Raw genomic sequence first — 18,932 nt, forward strand, 5'->3', positions numbered from 1 at the left:
TTGTGTGCCGTCGCCATCGTTGTGTTTACCGTTTCATTCATTGACTTCCTGCCCTTCAACATGACTGACAAGAGGTCAGATTCATAGATGGTATAAAAGAAAAATACGAGCTCTGGGCAGCACTAAATCTTCTTGCTCTCGTGATGGACTGAGGGCAGACTGGATGCTTCATTGACTCACTATCTCATCTTGGGGTACAAAATCGCGTTACGTAAGGGCATGGGCTGGCAGTAAGTGGTTAGCATGTAACTTTGGTAGATATCAGTCAATCCGTACATTTGACATAAAGTCATGGCTATTAATTCTTAACACTGTACTGATCAATTATTTATTAGGATTATGATTAATTTATTTTCTTAACGTTTGAAGCCGTTTTTAGGTCGTTATCTTACATATTTTATCATTAATATCCCTAATTTGATTTGCACAGTGAATATGCTCCATCGCTTTATTATTATTCCCATATAATATAGCAGACAGCAGGAGCATTGCAGTGCCTGTGTAAAATATAGTTAATTGCCACAGCTGCAAACTAATAATGATGTGATATACAGTGAACACTTTGCAGTTGAGAATCTCCAAGGATGCCTTGTTATTAAAGCACAGATGTGATGTACAGCCACAAGACAAGAGCAGAGAACTCCCATGAGGTAGTCGGCAGAGAGCGAGCGAGCAGGAGCTGTTTCAAAGCAACAAATTGTGATGTTTATAGTAATAATTTTGATTTTATGTGTGCTTTCGCTGATGGAGCTCAGCCACAGAAAAGAAGAGATAAGAGGAGACGGAACAGGAAGGCAGAAAGGTGTATTGAAATGCTTTAATGTTATGACTAATTCAGAAGTTACTGCTATCTATAGACAGGTGTTTCTGTGCAGGTGTATTAATATTCTATATTTTTTGATGCACACACAAGGAGTGCTTGCTACCTTTGTTCACCTTTCTGCTCTGTCTGTTTCTGTCCGTGTGATCCCAACAGCAAACTAAATGTTTGTGTTCGGAAACCATTTGTAGTGAGATGTTTCCTTGACGGGGGAAATCATTTCTGAGATTAAAGACTGAGAGGTTTTGTTGTTTTTGTTTATCTCATCAGTGTGTACTGCTCACAAAGAAATCCCTTCTTCCAGCAGACTTAATTGAAATTTCCTAATTTCCGAAATACATTTCCATAGGTCCATAATTAATAAGCAGTCACCCAATATCAAGTGTTGTACTTCAAGACCATTTGGTTAATGAGCTTTAGCTTAGTTATTCGGAAATTTGGTCACACGTAATTGAGTACAGTAAAGACTGGATTGGATTTTTGGTCTGCTGTATTTTAGCCGAGAAGAATCCATTAAAATATACGAAATCACTCCTGATACCAATCTGAACTAATGATAAAATTAATACATGGTTTTGTGCGTAGGCGTTAGCTGAATCAAGAGGGTATCTACCGATACTCTTCTTTGTTCCAACTCCCTATTATTTTGTTATTATCCATCCACTGCGGCTTAGCGAGTAAACACTCGCACTTAAAAGCCCTGTAGCCTTGGAAGATATCCACTTGACTAATTCAGTCTGCTGGAGTCAGTTAGTAGCTGCGTCTGAACTTTCCCTCAGCACATCTGTCAGTGTTGTTCACCGTCACTTGCATTAATATCCATTTAGGTTTTGCTGCAGCCAGTATGGAAAGAATGAATAATTACAGTGAACAATACATGGCACCTCTGTAGTGTACATTAGCCTACATGCGAACATGTCAGTTATATTTTAGCTGAGTATATAACAACAGGCAGATATAATTTTCTAACTTCTCAAGACAGTTACAGTGAAAGACTACAGGTTAAATTGCTGTTTTCACATGAGATGACTTATCTGGTAATTAAGCATGACTTTGTCGTATTTGAATAGAATGAAAATGTCATCTATTGCTTTGCTAAAATATGATTTTCTTTCATAGATCTACATTTTTTGTTGTTATTTAGCTATAACCAAAGTCCCCCACATTTTTCTGATGACATTTGGTGACATTTGTACTCACCACACTATTAAATGTGCAGCGATCGACCAAAGACCGGTATTTAGACTTCTAAAACTGGGAACAAGAAGTGCATGAGGCTTAAGCCTCTTGAGTATACTTTTAAAGAGGTGTCCTGGCTTATACAGCAGAGTGAAATTTGAAAAGAGGCCTGATATGAAATGGGGTCTCCGAACATGTGGACTGACCACACCGTGGCTTGGCTGCTCTTTGTTTGTTTTCACAAGAGTAAACAGAACTAGGAATCATGAAGGCTTGTATGATATAATCAACTGCAGCATTATGGCCCTCCAACAAATACCAGCAGTGTTTGATTTTGGTTGAGTATGTGGTGAAGTGCTAGTTTGGAACTCCTTATAGGCAAGTAGACTATCTACACAAGTACTGTACTATATGTTGTAGGGCTGATAGAATGTATTACTATAAGCCCTCATAATGCTATGTTGTTTTCATAACAAAGGCGTAGCATCCGATGGGGCAGTTGGGACAATAGCCCGAGGCCCAGAGGATGTGAGGTGGGGGCTAGTTGGCATAGTTACCAGATAATTAGTCCTGCTAATATTTTAAATTCACAGTTTTATCTTTTGGACAGAAGCTTGTTTATGCAGTATACATTTTCTTTATTAATTGAATTTTAGCTCTGCAAATATTTACTCTCCACTGATTAAAACAGAAACCTTTTCTAAATACATTTTGAATGCATAGAGGCATGCTGGGAAATCTTTGATTATTTTTTGTTTGTTTGCTTTTTTCTGGCCTTTCTCTCTGTCATTTGTGGTTGATGCAGGCGAACCTGTTTACATCACCTGTGATGCTGTTGTAAATTATGTTTAGCAGGACAAAGTACGGTTGAAAAGAGGAAGGAGAGAACAGGTTGAGTATACCTGCAGGGTATTGGTCCGCAAGGTCCGAAAGATAAAGTTGGGTTGGTGAGTAGTTTTTATAGAGCACTGAAACATTGTTCTCATTTATAGGCTGGAAATATGCAAATAATACTGTAATATATGTGCATGATGTATCTAGAAGCTGGACCATAGGAAACGATTGCGAATGAGGAATCCTATAAATAAGTCTGTGACGATCGGAGGTTAATGGGTTTCTCTCATTTCTTCCATGCTTACACACATTACAGATGTCTTTATATGACTTTAGCGAGGCTGAATCTGTTTTGGGCTTATGGAAGATGGTCCAAGTTTATAGCATAAGCTTAAATAAATGTGTCTGTTCCTTCAAATGCTTTTATCCGTGGTTCTGATCAAAAGCTGGAACCATGTTATTGATATTAGTATTACTGCTACTATACTATGTAATATTTTCTTACTCAAATATACTGTGTGTGTGTGTGTGTGTGTGTGTGTGTGTGTGTGTGTGTGTGTGTGTGTGTGTGTGAGAGAGAGAGAGAGAGAGAGAGAGAGAGGGAGAGAGAGAGAGAGAATGTGAGATCCTGCCTTGGTTGCTGGCAGTAGGAACCTAAAAAAAACACTATCTGCCCCGGGGCCCATCGCAGAGTTGTTACGGCTGTGATTCGTAACCTACATTTTGTTTAAGACACAATAAGACACAGGCATAATAAGCAAGATAGTGGTTTGAAAATGAATCTAGAAGTCCATTACACATCACTGTGAAAAGTAACAAAGTCCCCATGCAAAATTCTGCAAAGAAAAGTAATCTAAGAAGAAGAGAAGAATCTACAAGGACACACAAACCTGTTCAGTCTTCTCAAAAGTAATTTGGGAAGAGGAGACTAAGAGGCCAGCTGTGAATAACATTAACTGAAAGGAAGAAGCCAATAAAACCGCTCTTTGATGTGACTAATGTCACTGACTCATATTCGACTGCAAATCCCTGACATTAATTAAGATTACCTCAGTAAGAAATAATTTTGTTTTAAAATAATTGCTGTCAGAGAACCTGCCCTTTTAATTTAAATTCAAAGCCAGCACAGGATGTTTTTCAGCATTTGGATTAGGTGTTTAATGTTAAGAAAGCATCCAACCAGCAGCTTGATCCTGTCAATAGGAGACCTGTATGGTGAGTGCCCATTACGCTGAAGAGTGGAGTCTTTGTAGAAGGTTGACATTGAGGCTACAATTTCGTCTCAAGTGTTTCTCTGTGCTTCTATACTTAAATCTTTGAGCGATTCGGGCATTGAAAACTACCAGTCGTGAAAACGGCTCTTAGGTTTCAGTTGCTGAAACGATCCAACACGAGTTTGTGTGTACTATCTGAAGTAATTCTCGTTTCTGCTATGGCCACGTATTACAGTGACTGCACTATCACCTGCCTTTGCATAACTTTGTAACCTGCGGACAGCGCTTGGCTCTCACTTAGATTTTCCACATTTAAACTCTGAAAGCTGTGTGGATTGTATTACATGGCTTAAAGTACACAAATGAAAGAATTTAGCAAATTAATCTTGAAATGCCATTATGCAGTTTGTTTGTTTTTTTAGAATTTAGGAAAATGTAACAGGTGTCACAAGAGGTGTCATATGTACAGGCTGATCAGCATATGGATTCTGCAATTTAAGCAAGACTTGCAAATGTTGTTTATCTCAAGGAGACAAAAATCTTGCTGAGCACAGAGGAAAGACTTGCACAGTAAAGGTTCAAACAGATATATTTCTTTCTCATGCACCTGTTAGATACTGCACTAGCTGCTATTTTGTATTAATATCAAGTGTTTGCGATGCATTTTAACTGTGATTATTAAATGATTGGCTAAATGATAAAAAACAAACTGAAACTGTCCAGAGTATCATCCGTATCTTTCAAAAACCAAGAAGGTACAGGGACAAAAGATGCCGTTAGTTTCTGGATTTCCATGGTGCAAGAGAAGTTTACATCTGTGAAAGCAAAGCTTCATCAAACTGAGTAGTTCAGGCTATTTAATGGAGATTCATGAGTGGGTTTCTTTAATAAATGTCCCATCTTTGGTTGAAGTTTTTCTCTGCCTATGGCATGATTTTGAAAAATGAAAGGTAGTGTTCGTGCAAGGAAAGAGAGACGTGGACTCTCATCTCTTTGGATTGGTACTTCCAGAAAAAAAACAAAACTAAAAACTAACAAATGTTAAATTAGTTAAAAGAACCAAGGCTAAGGGGAAGACACCTGATAAAGCAGAGCTAATTATGTTAAAAATGCTGCCTGTTTTTAAAAGTGTCTCTGGCTACTGTCTGTCCTCTCATCTTTTCCTTATCGCCTCTGTTCCCAGCTGGCACCACATATATCTTCGGGAAAGGCGGAGCTCTCATCACATTCACCTGGGCCCCCAATGAGCGCCCGAGCACCCGAGCTGACCGCTTAGCCGTGGGCTTCAGCACTCAGCAGAAGGATGCCATCTTGGTGCGAGTGGAGAGCACCCATGGGCTTGGAGACTATCTTCAGCTGCACATAGTAAGAGCGTGAATCTGTGTGGCTTTAAGTCACAAAAAGGGAAGACTGGTATGGTATCACACTGCTATGATAGATAAAAAAAAACACTTAAAGGAGATTAGAATTTAAATATTTCATACATATGACCTGCGGCTATGCTCTGAATACTCTGAATACTATGCTCATTCTTTTTCTGGTTTCTAAATATTACATTTTTTTAAAAGTGGAGTTACTTAGACAGAAAATGTAAGAATGATTACCCAGAGAGATTTTAAGATACTTTTTCTATTCATTTTATTTCCTTCTACGAGTGAGTCTGCTCATACCACCTGCATCCTGTATTCATGAGCTTAAAATCATGTTGTGATTATACGAGGGCAGACTTTCTATGTAGAATAAATTATCCTTAATAGCATTTATGGTCATTCATATTGTGCTATTTAATGTCATACTTTGTAAATATGGTTATAAAGAAGCATTGTGATTGGTTTAGGAGGCGAAAAGGACAACATACTTTGTATGTCATGGAAATCTGGTCTATGTGAGGTGTGCAGCCTATCAGAACTGTTCAAATTAGTCTACTCTGTCTGCAAACAGAATAGTGCAACAGCAACTATTTGAATGCCCGAACAACATGTACATACATAGAAACAAAGGAAACCATGAAATGAACTTCACTACACTGAAATGTGAGATTTCAGTGTTTTTGTTTTTCCGTTCTGTGCAACTTTAAATTGGTTTGCCAAGTTCACTGTAATTGAATGAGATCCTGGACCTTGAGACTGAATTTAACTTTTTTGAAGTTATTCAAAAGTTTAAAAAAATGCTGCTGTGTCTTTCCTCTAAGCTGGCTTCTTAGCTGTTAACCTTGAATAATTTCAAGCCAGGTCTGCATGTTGAGAAGGAGGCAGAGAAAGAGACTTCACGATAACATCACATGACCTTTCTGCAAAATGATTCACAACATTTGGATATCTGTTGGCGCTGCGCATATGCACAGAGCTTTTTTGGAGGGTGTAGATTACAGTAACTATGATGTCATCATGTGCTTCAGAGCGGCTGCAGCTACTTCTCAAATGCTCACCAGCTTCTGACAGCAAGGCAACAATGTAACTCACGGGTCCTTAAAGGGAAACGCTAACAAGAGATTTCGGCTTCCCTCACGAGTTGCCACAGAGCGTGTTATTCTATCGATAAACTGGTAAGCTGTTCCTGATGCTGATTGCAGTATTTTCAACCTTTATAATGCCAGCAGAAAGAACTAGGCAAGCCACAGTGAACAGTACGTAAGTGGTTACTGTCATACTGGCAGCATTTCCAACAGCAGTTAAATAAATATAGACAGAGCAGAAATAGTTACAGCTACAAAAAGGGGAAGAAAAAGACAGCTAAGGTGACAAAGTTTTATATGAGTAAACATGTAAGTCGCATATCATCATTTCTCTCCAAATAAGCTGATGAAGGCCCAAAAAAACAGGAAACAAGCTCGCATTTGCTAGTGGAGTTCTAATGCTCCAATCTTAATTAAATGAAATGGATATAACTAAACCTCTCGGTCTATTTTTAAATGACGTTTTAACTAGACTTTGTCCTTATTCTAACTTGGCGCAGAAGCATCACAGCTTGTATGATTCACCGATTAGTGGCATCTGAGTCCAAATATTGGAATAAAATAGGAATTAATAAATCACAAGTACAAGAAGGAGAAGAGGCGCACGCACGTCAGCAGACTACGAGATATTTTCTGGTGATGAACCATGTGTGGATATGTGTTTGCGTGTCTGTGTGTGTGTGGTCGTTGAAGCCAAGTGGCGCCTCAGCATCTGCCTGCAATGGTGCCTTTTTCTGGAGGGAAATCAGGCTTTTTAGTATGGAGCCACAGGACAGGTGTGCAGTGATGAAAACCAGAAGGGAGATCTGTCAAACGTCTGTGAATGGTGTAATAATTAAAATCACATCTGTTGACAAAACTCGTAACTCGAAGTCGCTATCTTATTAGCAGACACTTTTGTGATAAACACTAAAAGGAAAAAAAGCCTTTATAAAATTACAAATCTGACCTTTGAAAGCAAAACTTTGGCTCCTCTTATTTTTAATTATTATTTCTCATTTGAATTGGATTCATTCTGATTATGAAGCTTTGAGGTCAGCTGTCTGGTGTTTACGTGTGTGGATGCACACGCACTTAGTGTCATATCCACTAAAGTGATGAATATGTCCTCAGTGGCTAATCTAATCTGTGGCACGTGTCTGATCAGCTCCCTGAAGATAGCTATCGTCCGTTCCAGGGGACCAGTTCAGCTCAGAAGCTGCCGTTTTGGGCATGCATAACCACACATTGACACTACTGTTTTGGGCATTCGCAGAAGGAAAGACGAATGGACCCCATGTGCAGAAAGAACCCAGCCTGAAAACAATCTGATTGAATTGTTTATATTGCAAAAAAATAATAATAATAAGTCTTCTGATGAAAAAGTTTCATCACCCTTCTGAAACCAGTTGTGATTTACGTGCGTGCCTCTTTTATTCATATCATTTTTATTCTAAAAGGAATTTGAATTGTAATATCAGTCTCTGTATTAAAGCACCTGCTGTTAAGCATGTGGAAAAGTACTTTCTACCTGATTTATTGGACTCATTTGATCTAATATTGAACTTTTTGGTGCAAATACAACACACAGAAGCAGGTAAAAGACTAGAATAAAAAGGATCATGCTTGTCAGCATCTCCTTATTTTCCACACCACATTGACTCTGTCTCTTAATCTTAACTCTGAGTGCAGGGCAAGGGGAAAGACTCAAAAGGGGCATCACATTCGTCCTACCAAACCAAATACATATTTTTGTTTTAATGGATATTCTGCTAATTGTAATTTGCACGTATATCACATTATACTGAAAAACAGATAAAAACTGTAGTGTTTAACATTTAAGCAAAAAAAACAGTGTTTTTCCTCCACGTGTCATTTACTTGACATATTTTGGTCCAAAAATCCAGCTCTGGATGTTTTTTTTTTTAAATCGCCTAATTTGAATTGCATTTCCAGTTTTAAAAGTCTGAATCTGACCTTGCCAGCCGTAGACTGTTGCTAGTAAATGCAAGGATTCCTGCCTGCGTGCAAAGTGAGCTGAAAACATTTTTCCTAGCATCTGCCAAGTCCTTGCGCACAGACAGATTGCTGAGTTTGACACCTTATTACTGCTCAGCGGAGGGAAATCCAAAGCAGTTCAGGTGGTGTTGAGGTTGTCTTTTTTTAGTTTCCCAACAATTTCACACCTTCTTGTTTTGTAGAGACATAAGTTGTGATTTGTTTTAGTGTATTCTGCTTTAGTGTTAATTCTTCTTTTTATCTCATTCTGTCTCCACGCTGGAATTTGCCCTCTGTAAAAGAGGACGACTGAGAGCAAAGCTGGCTTGAATAACAGTTGAAAATAGTAAAGGAAACAAATGATATGAGCTTTTTATGGTGTAGATTTTCTTCAGATGTCACCTTTCATTCAAAACTACCACTGTGATGAATAATTACAGTGGGATTTCAGAGCTGCTGAAGATTGCTGTAATAAACTGGTCACATGGTTAGCTCAAAAATATGACTTTGAACACGGTACATACACCAGCTTAAAAGACCAATTATTCTGCACAAAAGCAGCAAACCATCACCATATTCAGTTGAGAGCACATCAGAGTGGCTAATGCTATTTTCAAATGGTCATGTTTTTAATGAGTGACTAAAAGATGAAACACAACAGAACATTCACTGCGCAAAATGGAGACTATTAGAATTGTTAAAGCAGTGCTTCAAGAGCAAAAGATCAACTTACTGGATGAGATTTGGGTGGACCTCAGTGATTCCTTAATCTCACTCCTCTCCCCAATATCACTAAGGTGATAAGCCATTTGGCTATATAGCCAGAATATATTTTACAGTAATAATTACACATTTTTATGCAGAACTTATTTTAGTTGGGAATCAGTGTCTTTCATAATGTTTGAAATTTTATAGCTCAGTTTCCTTCATTTAAGATGTGTCTTTTCCATCAGAAATTAATGGAAACCTTACCCCTGACCACAGCGACACACCTGATTGAAGCACATTTTATCATTTCTATATTTATGAGAAAGATTCGAAGTCTCTAAAATCCCAACAGTATTGTCGCAGGCTCCCACCCACCTCTAAAAAGTCTCTAGTAGAGAGTGTAGTAAAGCAAGCCAATTCAGAGACAAACATTTGGCTGCTGACAAACCGAGACAGACAGATATGCTGGTGGTGTTAAAAGAATCATGATCTGTCCACTCTGTGCTCCGTTTAAAAATATATCAGGCAGCGGCGATGTATCATCACAGAAGAATTGTTAGTGCTGTAACTCTTTTAATTCATCTTTTCGTGTCATCATTTCATCTAAAGAAGCTGCAAATTCTTGAAATCACATATCCTTATAAAAATCAGTACTTTTTCCCCTCATGTGAATTATAGTCAATAGCAGGTAAGATGAGATACTAGAATGAAAAATCTTTGGGAGAAAAGTAACGGTCCATCAGAGCTGGTGTCAAAACAGCTGAGAGAGTGTGCAAGAAAATGCACTTCATACAGTTACATGGGCATTAAAAACCACTTTGCAGTTAAGGAATTGATGGCACAGTCACAGTCAACGAGTTAATGTCAGCCAGATAAAATAACCACACCCATAATAATATATAAATTTAAGCCTTTATATAAAGTCAGTGCAGTTATCATAATGCTGTGTTTATAGTAGCCAGTTATCCATTCCTTATTTATTCCAGAATCATTTAAAAATCTGGCTATCTGCAGCCTTGCACATATAAATCTTGAAATATGCTATATTCATGTTGCTGTCTGTATTATCTGTTTGTCTTTCTGTTAAGTACACTGAGAGGAATGAAAAATGCTTTTCCAGGCTGCAGATAAGTTTATTTGTGCTGTAAAGTTGGGCATTTTTATCATGGGGGTCTATAAGGGTTGACTCACAAAATGCTTGCTTCAGCACCACATTGCCTTCAATTTTGTATTTTATCTGGAAGATGCTTTACCCTGCACACTGAAAAAATGATGCTAAAGGGCAGTGAGTAAAAATGTGATGCCGAGGGGTCATGACCAAGCATCAGTATGTGATAAGTTGGGAGTGAGAATGTGTTGACTAGAATGGCCAAGCTTTTGTTTACAAAAACTGGGGTGCATTAGTGTTGCTTTGCCAGCTGTCAAAAGGTGCTTCAGGGCTATTTTGCAATCACGCTCTAAGACTGAGTAAGCAAAATAGGAGCAGCGCTTTTTGAGCCATAAGGACCCCCAGGCAGACTCTTCTGGCCCTGGAGATTTTAATTGTTGTCCAGAGGACACGGGTTGAATTTGACCTGAGGTCACACTACCCTGTAGCTGCCTAATGACTACTCATCAGTTTGCATCATCGGAGGAATAATTAAACTACCGACATCCAAAGCTGTCCATTTAGGTTACAGATAAGTATACAAAGAAAATATAAAGGATAACACTGACAATAAAAAATATAAGGAATTTATAGTAAGTACATATCAAAAGGCATTAAAAAGATTTCTCATTTGCCAAAGTGTGTCTTTGTTCTTTACTAACAAGGTTCCTGCTAACCTGCATTAACTCCATAACTAATTAAGCTCACATGAAGTACTTGTAAGTGGGTAAACCTTTGTCTTAAAGGGGTATTCATGTTCTGTGATATTTGTGTGACTTCAACTGTCCAGCTTTTGTTCAGGGATCATAATTCAGTTGCACATATTCACCTGTTCCTGAGTTTATGATGGCTTTCAGGTGATTGTAGAAAGCAAAAAAAAAAATAACAATCCAAAATATACTAACAGGGTGCTCAGTGTTTCTAAAGAAGCCTTAAAACTTCTGTACTTAACACCAGCCATGTCAGCAAGAATAATTATTTCAAATTCAAAAGGTTTCTCGAATGATTTTACATATGATTAGAGGGTAAGAGCAAAGCACCGAGACAGGTTTTACATCACACCATCAAGGCAGGAAAAGAAGTCTACGTATTTGAATTTTTAGCCTTTGAGTCAGTAATGCAGTACTGGAGGTAGAAGAAAAGGGGAACAATCAGTTATATGAAATGGTGCATGTCAAGGAATAAGCTGTGCAGCTCATTTCTGACAGTAGAGGCAGGGAATCCAATTGCAATGCAAGGCCCACTGTTGAACATATTTACATAATGGCTGTAAGGCCAGTAGATATTGTGCACATCATAGCATGGAAGGCCAGCAGTTTGCAAGATTTTATTCAAATAAAACACTACTCCAGTCATTTTCACTCTTTACCTCCTCTTCCCTCTCTGGTTCAAGGTCTGATACGGTGTAACCAGCTGCAGGAGTCGAGGTTGTTTGAATAAGAACCTTCAGATTTTTTTGTCCTTGACTGTAAACAGTTGAGATACACATGTTACGGGGGTGGGATAAAAGTAGCATATTACTGCATGTGTTATACATATCATAATATCACATTGCATAATCTCTTGTCTACAACGAAATAAGTATGATCTTTTGATTTATTTCTCCAACTTTTCTACTTGCGCTTCTGTATTAAACCAGCATTAAAAGGTTAGTGCATCCCCCTATAAGTCGAGGGAAAGTGGCCCCGCAGCTTTATGTGCTGTTTCTCACCATGTCTATTATAACCACCTTAGCACTTTGTCCTTGGCTTGCATTTAAAGTGACTGCGAGGCAGTGAACGTACAAGGGCCGGACAGGCACAGAGACCCCACAGAGTTTGCTTCCAGTGTTTCTTATTAGTACCAAACAAAGGCTAGTTTGAGAAGCAGATTTGACCTTTGAGGAAGGTTGGCAGGAGTAGGTAGGGGCTGACAGGGTGAGAAGTTGGTCAACCAAAAGAGAAACAGCAGGATTCTGTCAAGAGTGATCCACATCAGGAAAGTGGAGCTGGCTGCTGAGGGGAAATGGCACTGAACCCTAAAGAAAGAACTAAACATACTGCCCATGTCACAAAGGATATGGGTTTCCGTTTAAACAAGGTTCCTGGCCTGACAAGCAGATAGATTAAACTTGTCAAGCCATTGTCTCTTTAGTCAGAAAAGTGTGAAAAATATTATAAAAAGATAAACATCACCAAAGAAAGAATTGTTTTTAATATAATTAAAACAGTTCTTTTGATGTACAAAGCAAATATCAATATTAAATATAGTTTAATAATACACGCCAAATGGCACGACAAACTGCTAAGCTGTAAAATAAATGCATAAATAAATATTAGCAATAATTACTATTTTATCATCCACAACTGACACTGTACTGTTCAACCTCTGTTATACCCTCATAATAGTGATATCCAGCAGCAGATTGAAGTGGGGCATAATGCCCCCCAGGGCAAATGCCCTAAGGCTCAAAGTACAGGCCCTGAGAAGCAGAGGAATACCTCTAAGTAGGGTTAGCCCTTACTTTCATTTATTTTTAAGTGATTGCTCAACATGTTTCACTATCTTGGGCTTTCCCCAAACCCATTTGTGGGGACGCTCGCTTTTCCTACCGCGTCTGTCATTTGCCTAATGAGTCACGTTCATTCTTGTTTTTGTGCAGGATCAAGGCAACATTGGTGTCATCTTCAATGTGGGGACAGATGACATCACTATTGATGAGCCTGCTGTCATAGTTAATGATGGCAAGTACCATGTTGTACGCTTCACACGCAGTGGTGGCAATGCCACTCTCCAGGTGGACAACCATCCAGTCATTGAGCGTTACCCACCAGGTAAGGTTAATAGGACAAACTTTGGAGTTATTACACGCATAGTGAGACAGCATGAAACTTCTGGATCAGATAGAAAGGGTTGCATGTCTGCCTTTTTTTTTTTCAAATCACTGAATAAGCAGTTATAAAATAAATCATTTGGAAAAAAGAAAAGAAAAAACTGCTTGGCAGTTTGCCCAGTGGGTAATTTTAATTCAGTGTTCCCGCGTGGTTATTTTATCAGTTTATAAGATATCTATTAAAGTTGCCTCATGCGACTAAAAATTATGTGTTTGTGTAAAAATATAATAATTTGACATGAATAAATCTCCCTAAAGCTGCTTTTTTGAGTTTAGCAGTTAAGGTATTTTCATCAGCTGCTGCCGTATTTGCATTTAGTTTGGTAGAGAAGTGGGAAGATGTGAAGTTGTGGCTCAGGTGGGATTCTCTAGACTTTTCTAAATGATGTAATACTTAAGCCATTCTTGTGTGGTTTAAGTGCTATTTCAGCCTAATATAGCAGTGTTTTAGCTGTGAATGTATGAACTGCTAGCCTTAAATTTAAAGTGTAGTGTTGTTTCAATAAATATTCACTTGACCAATTCTTGCTGACATTCAAAATGTCGCTGTGATCATGCTTGATCATACTTAATCTGTCTGTTATTAGATACAAAATAGTGTAGATTCACTAAAGGGAGACCGTTATAATGATTAGTTATATTTATCTATTTTAAATAACAGTTTTATTTTATGTGTGGTAACCTATCATAGTCAGTAAAAATCACAAAACTGTGTGCACACAACATATACATGGACCCCAAAAAAGAAAAGAAACATACATAAAATGATCATAACCGGCTGTGCTTTAACAAGTTCTGAACCAATCTACCAATTAACCTTATTCAGAGCAGGTGCACCAGCTGGCATAGTGGGACACAAACCACATCCTTTCTATGCCTCCAGCTGGTGTTCAAAGCACAGATGCATATAACACGAGGGCACATGCATCAGAGTTGGGTAATGAAGATGGTGTGCACCTTTATGTCAGCTCCCACTCAGCAATCAGTGATATTTGGGACATTTCACATGGTAATGCACAGAACAGTTAGAAATAGGGAGTGTACATCACACAGGTGAAATTCAAAATGACTGCTTTTCTGTTTTCTTGTGCCTTAAATAGATATCAAATATCATAGAGTCATTTTTTCTGGCAATTTGTTTGAGAAAAAAAAAGGCAAACATATTTGAACATCTTCACTATATTACATCTTACAGTATAACCAGGCATTTAACTGCCTTTTCATTGTTGTGCTGTAATGGTTTACTTTAAATTCTAACAATTATTCATATTTGTATTATTACATATTGGTTGAAAATGTTTGCAAATAGTAATCTCAACAGAAAGTGAATGGAACAAAATAATGTCACAAGAATTTACTAATAGTTAAAACTTTTAGTGACCCTGTGGCTGATGATTGATAGAAATGCCTCGGTGCTAGGTTTTAATAAAAATCTGGGCTCTCCTAATGTCTAGAAACAATTCATACTGTAATTACTGTATGTTGCTTGTTTTTATTTTATTTCAATTTATTTGTTTTGCATTTGCATGTGTTTAAAAGAGAGCTGAAGTCTTGTCTCACCGGGGAACTGTTTGTGTCTTGTTCAAATGAATGAACAAGACAATGAATGAATGAACACCAAAGAGACTCAAAATTGCAACTCCCAGAAGTCTTTGATGTTGACATACTGTCACTGCCTTCTGGGAGCTCGAGTAAAAACACTGCATGTATACCATGCGCTGCATTGGAAAAATGCATTTTGGCACTGAAGTGAGCGAGACTTTGGCTCTCTGTGAATGCAATCGAATTCATATGCTCCTACTCTAACTACATGACTTTTTATCACTGTCTAAATGCAACTGTTTTCCTGATTTGATTGGTTGTTTCTTATAAATGAATGTCTGTTTTATAAAGTACATAAAATTATTCTGCTGTAATTGGTAATTACTGAAGACGATGCTTTGCTTGGAAAAAAAAAATAGCTAAATAACACTAACTAGAGTAGCACATTATAAATAGCCTAAACGTTGCTCTAATTAGCATTAACAGTGTTACTCATAATAACTAGATAACACTAAGTAAAGCTCAAGTTTCTTTTAACTCACAGCTGGGTTAAAATTGATAACTTGTTAAACCTGTTAGCCGTTATAACTTTGTTTCTAACCATGTGATGTTTCAGCTTGCAGACTTTAACCTTTAATCTGTCTCTCCAAATTCTTTGAAGGACACTATGATAATGAACGACTGGCTATTGCTAGGCAAAGAATCCCATACAGACTTGGTCGGGTAGTTGACGAGTGGCTACTCGATAAAGGTAAAAATATAATTGATTAATTAATTAATTAACCCTTGAAATAACTAGTAAATAAACTTCCCCCCTGAGAGGTGCAGTGCCAGAAGACAAGGGTGACAAAGTGCAGGTTACCCAGACGTATACATTTCCATTTTAATTGGAACTTGTACTGGCTATGAATTTTAATGGCCACAGTATAGCTTTAAGCAGAAGAAAATGAGTGTGGAAGCAAACGGATATGGCGTGCTTGCCATTTCTTTTTGTCATCCTTACACCTTGTGGAGAGGCTGCACCTTAACAAAGATTTTAAACTAAATTAACTAAAAGCGCATAACCCTTGTCTAACCCTCTATCATCCCTCTTAACCACTGTGTGTAATTAGATACTGTGTGTAATTATTCTACATAAATATCATTAAAATGCTGTGTAACATTTTCATTAATACCAGTGAAGCTAACACTGGACATAAGCTGACTAGGTTTCGTTCCTAATAACTGAACCATATTTTAAACCATAGCTTCAGGATGTGTTCACCCCAATGAACCTCTTTCCCCTTTTCTTGTTCCCTGTAATCTTGTGCTGCCTTGCATTGTACTACAACGAGCACATCAGACTCCCAAGCTGAATTTTTTTTTGCTGCAACAAAACAGCCCTGACAGGCTGTTAAAGTAGATCACTGTTTGCAGCCATTAACTTTGCTAATAAGTATTCTCCTGAGTTGGGCCCATTACTGCAGTCCTCCTCCTCAGATGTAACACTGCTTATCAGTAAAGGTGCTGACAGCGGTGCTGTTGGATATCATTGCCCCTTTCAGGAGGTAAAACAATTGGACCGTGGGGGAAACCCACGGAAAAGCATGTTTTAATGGCCTAATGGCTGATGAAGTCAGTGGGAGGAGGGAGTCTAATTTTTATTGTCATTCGGCTTCAAACTGTCTGATGTGTGGCAAGACTGCCATTTTAGTAGTTACCTGTTAAAAGGAGCCATAAGATACGTATCTTCACACCTTCTTTTTTTTTTCCTCTAAAGCTAAGAGATAAATATAAATATCATTTTCCCACAGGCAGCTGCTAACTTATTCAGTGACATTTCAAAATCATAAATCTTAAATAAACATCTAAATAGGCTGTAAGCCTCCTCTTCTTGCATGTGTAAAGTCAAAATTATAAACTTGCTGCTAACCAACATTTCCCTTTTTAGAGTTAACATCTAAATAAGCTTTTAAACAAATTAATTACTAAATCCCACCTGGCTCAGATGATGTTCTTGTGCAAAATCTCCCATATGCCGTCTCTGTGTGTGCTCTGCCGTTCTCTCCCTTTTTCCATCTTCTCCTTCTCTGTGTTTCTGTCTAACTTTAGGGAGACAGTTGACCATCTTTAACAGCCAGGCAGCCATTAAAATTGGCGGTTCTGACAAAGGGCGGCCCTTCCAGGGTCAGATTTCAGGGCTGTATTACAATGGTCTCCAGGTGCTCAAACTGGCAGCGGAAAATGACCCCAGCGTACAGGTGGAGGGGAACCTGCGGCTGGTCGGAGACTCGCTCTCCGTGGTGACCACCGACACCACCTCCGTCACCCCGCTGGCGGTGTCTGATATGTCTACCACAATCATGGAAACTACCACCACGATGGCCACCACCACCACCCGCAGGCAGCGGTCGCCCAGCTTGAGGGAGAGCATCTCAAAGGTCAGCGAGTTTTAAAAGGGGTGCTAATTTGCTGACAACAGGGAGGTAATTGGCTCATAAGGTGAAGGCTGTTGTCCATGTTTCGCAGTAGGAAAAAAGGCTATTTTAAATATGGCTTAATAACAGTGAGTTTTCTTTTTTAATTAATTAGCTTTGTAGAAATCTGGAGCTGTGTGTGATTCCCAAAATTACAAATTTATATTTCTGTTCAATTTCTAGAGACATTTTCAGGTTGCTAATATGTCTAAGCATCCTTAACATTCTCAATCTACTTTAAAAATGCAAAATCGTGATTAATATAAGAACAAAACTGAGTAATACTTTGGCAGTGTCTTTATGTGTGTCACCTTATAAAACATAAATGTAAGAAAAGAAGCTTCTGTTCTATTAAACTTGCACAGGTTTACACATTTGGAGCTTATTTAATCCCCCTGTCACGTTTAGCTTATACTGTAGTTTCTGTTCCATTCATCTTGTATTAATGCACATTTTGAAATTTAACTTGCAGCACTAGAATCTAAGGTGACAGTCAACACACAATCACAAAACCAGATAACACTTCTGAATCCCCAGTTCTTCTCTACACTTGACAATGACAAGCTTATTTTTCCGATTTTTTAGATTTTCAGGCCTTAAAGGGGTTTAGGAACATGAACACATTTTTTTCCTGATCATCATGAAAGGAGTTATGAGATGAAATGTACCACATTTAAGTCTCACACCATGACAAAATTCAGTGTTTCACAGCATCATTAAATTTCTTAGCGCTGCATCGGCCATTACTGAAAGAATTAGGCATATAAAACCTTGTATGGAGTAATAGGTAAGATAAAATGCTTCATAAATTCATTAAATAACAGGTTTGATCCATCATGTTTGATTCTGAATTCATTGCATAACTTACTTTCCATCAAGGTATTAGGATTAGGATAATGATAACATTCTTGCTTAGTGTATTTTTACAATACAGCGGCCACATAAAAACAGAATTTGAATGTGATAAAAGCTGAAAACCCTTCAAATTGGAGAAATTTCAGTAGTTGGACTTGTCCTGAGGTTTTAAAGAACCCCCACTGCCACTGCCTCTCCTAATAAAACTGCAGAGTGCTCTTTTTGTTCCATTTCTTTTGTCCAGCTATCCTAAAATGGTCTTCTCTATATTTTCAATTTATCAAAGTAATCCATTAGTGAGCCTTCTATTGCCCACTCTGCCCAGAGCCCACTGTGCATCCTGCATCCTCATTAAACATATGTGAGAATTTCATATGGGGTTTTTTGTGCAAATTTGATATAAAAGAATTGTTTAAAACCCAATTATATAGCATTTAGCCCATTGAGAGTCTCCATCGGTGATGTTTTTCTATTGTTTGCACACATAAAGTCAGCCAAAGGGGTAAAGGATAAAAAGCAGCTGCAGATGGGCTCATTTTGAACTTGTAGTCTTACTAGTGTCGCTCCAGGCACAAACACTTAAGCAGTACAGTGCTGCATAGTGCAGATTTTTTTCTCAGACAGGACAGTCAGCGTAAAAAAGAGACTGTCTGTGAGCCTGAATGAAGAAAAATGTTTGTTGGGTATTTGTTAAAAAAGAAATTGTATTCCCCGTTTGCTTTCAGCCACAGAACTCTGATGATATTTTGGTGGCATCAGCTGAGTGTCCAAGTGATGATGAGGACCTGGAAGAGTGTGAACCGGGAACAGGTGGGTCAATTGGTCCTTATGAAGCGATGGTACTAGGGTGCTTAGATGAGTAATGTTATTTTT

The 18,932-nt window shown here is 38.2% G+C and overlaps 1 protein-coding gene across 12 annotated transcripts in view; it reads left to right on the forward strand.

Moving 5' to 3' along the window:
* The window catches only part of nrxn2a (neurexin 2a), a 149,407-nt gene that overhangs the window by 126,782 nt on the left and 3,693 nt on the right, over positions 1 to 18,932 (forward strand). For 9 of the 12 annotated variants that reach the window (XM_019363798.2, XM_019363805.2, XM_019363797.2 and 6 more), the window contains 5 exons: positions 5,231 to 5,412; positions 12,976 to 13,147; positions 15,410 to 15,499; positions 16,840 to 17,168; positions 18,785 to 18,869. In XM_019363798.2, coding sequence (XP_019219343.1) covers positions 5,231 to 5,412; positions 12,976 to 13,147; positions 15,410 to 15,499; positions 16,840 to 17,168; positions 18,785 to 18,869 — 858 coding nt within the window. The remainder of the gene's footprint in view (positions 1 to 5,230; positions 5,413 to 12,975; positions 13,148 to 15,409; positions 15,500 to 16,839; positions 17,169 to 18,784; positions 18,870 to 18,932) is intronic. The other 3 variants (XM_019363802.2, XM_019363803.2, XM_019363804.2) reach the window with 1 other exon arrangement.

Source organism: Oreochromis niloticus, linkage group LG10, assembly GCF_001858045.2.
Source record: "Oreochromis niloticus isolate F11D_XX linkage group LG10, O_niloticus_UMD_NMBU, whole genome shotgun sequence".
NCBI classification, from domain to species: domain Eukaryota; kingdom Metazoa; phylum Chordata; class Actinopteri; order Cichliformes; family Cichlidae; genus Oreochromis; species Oreochromis niloticus.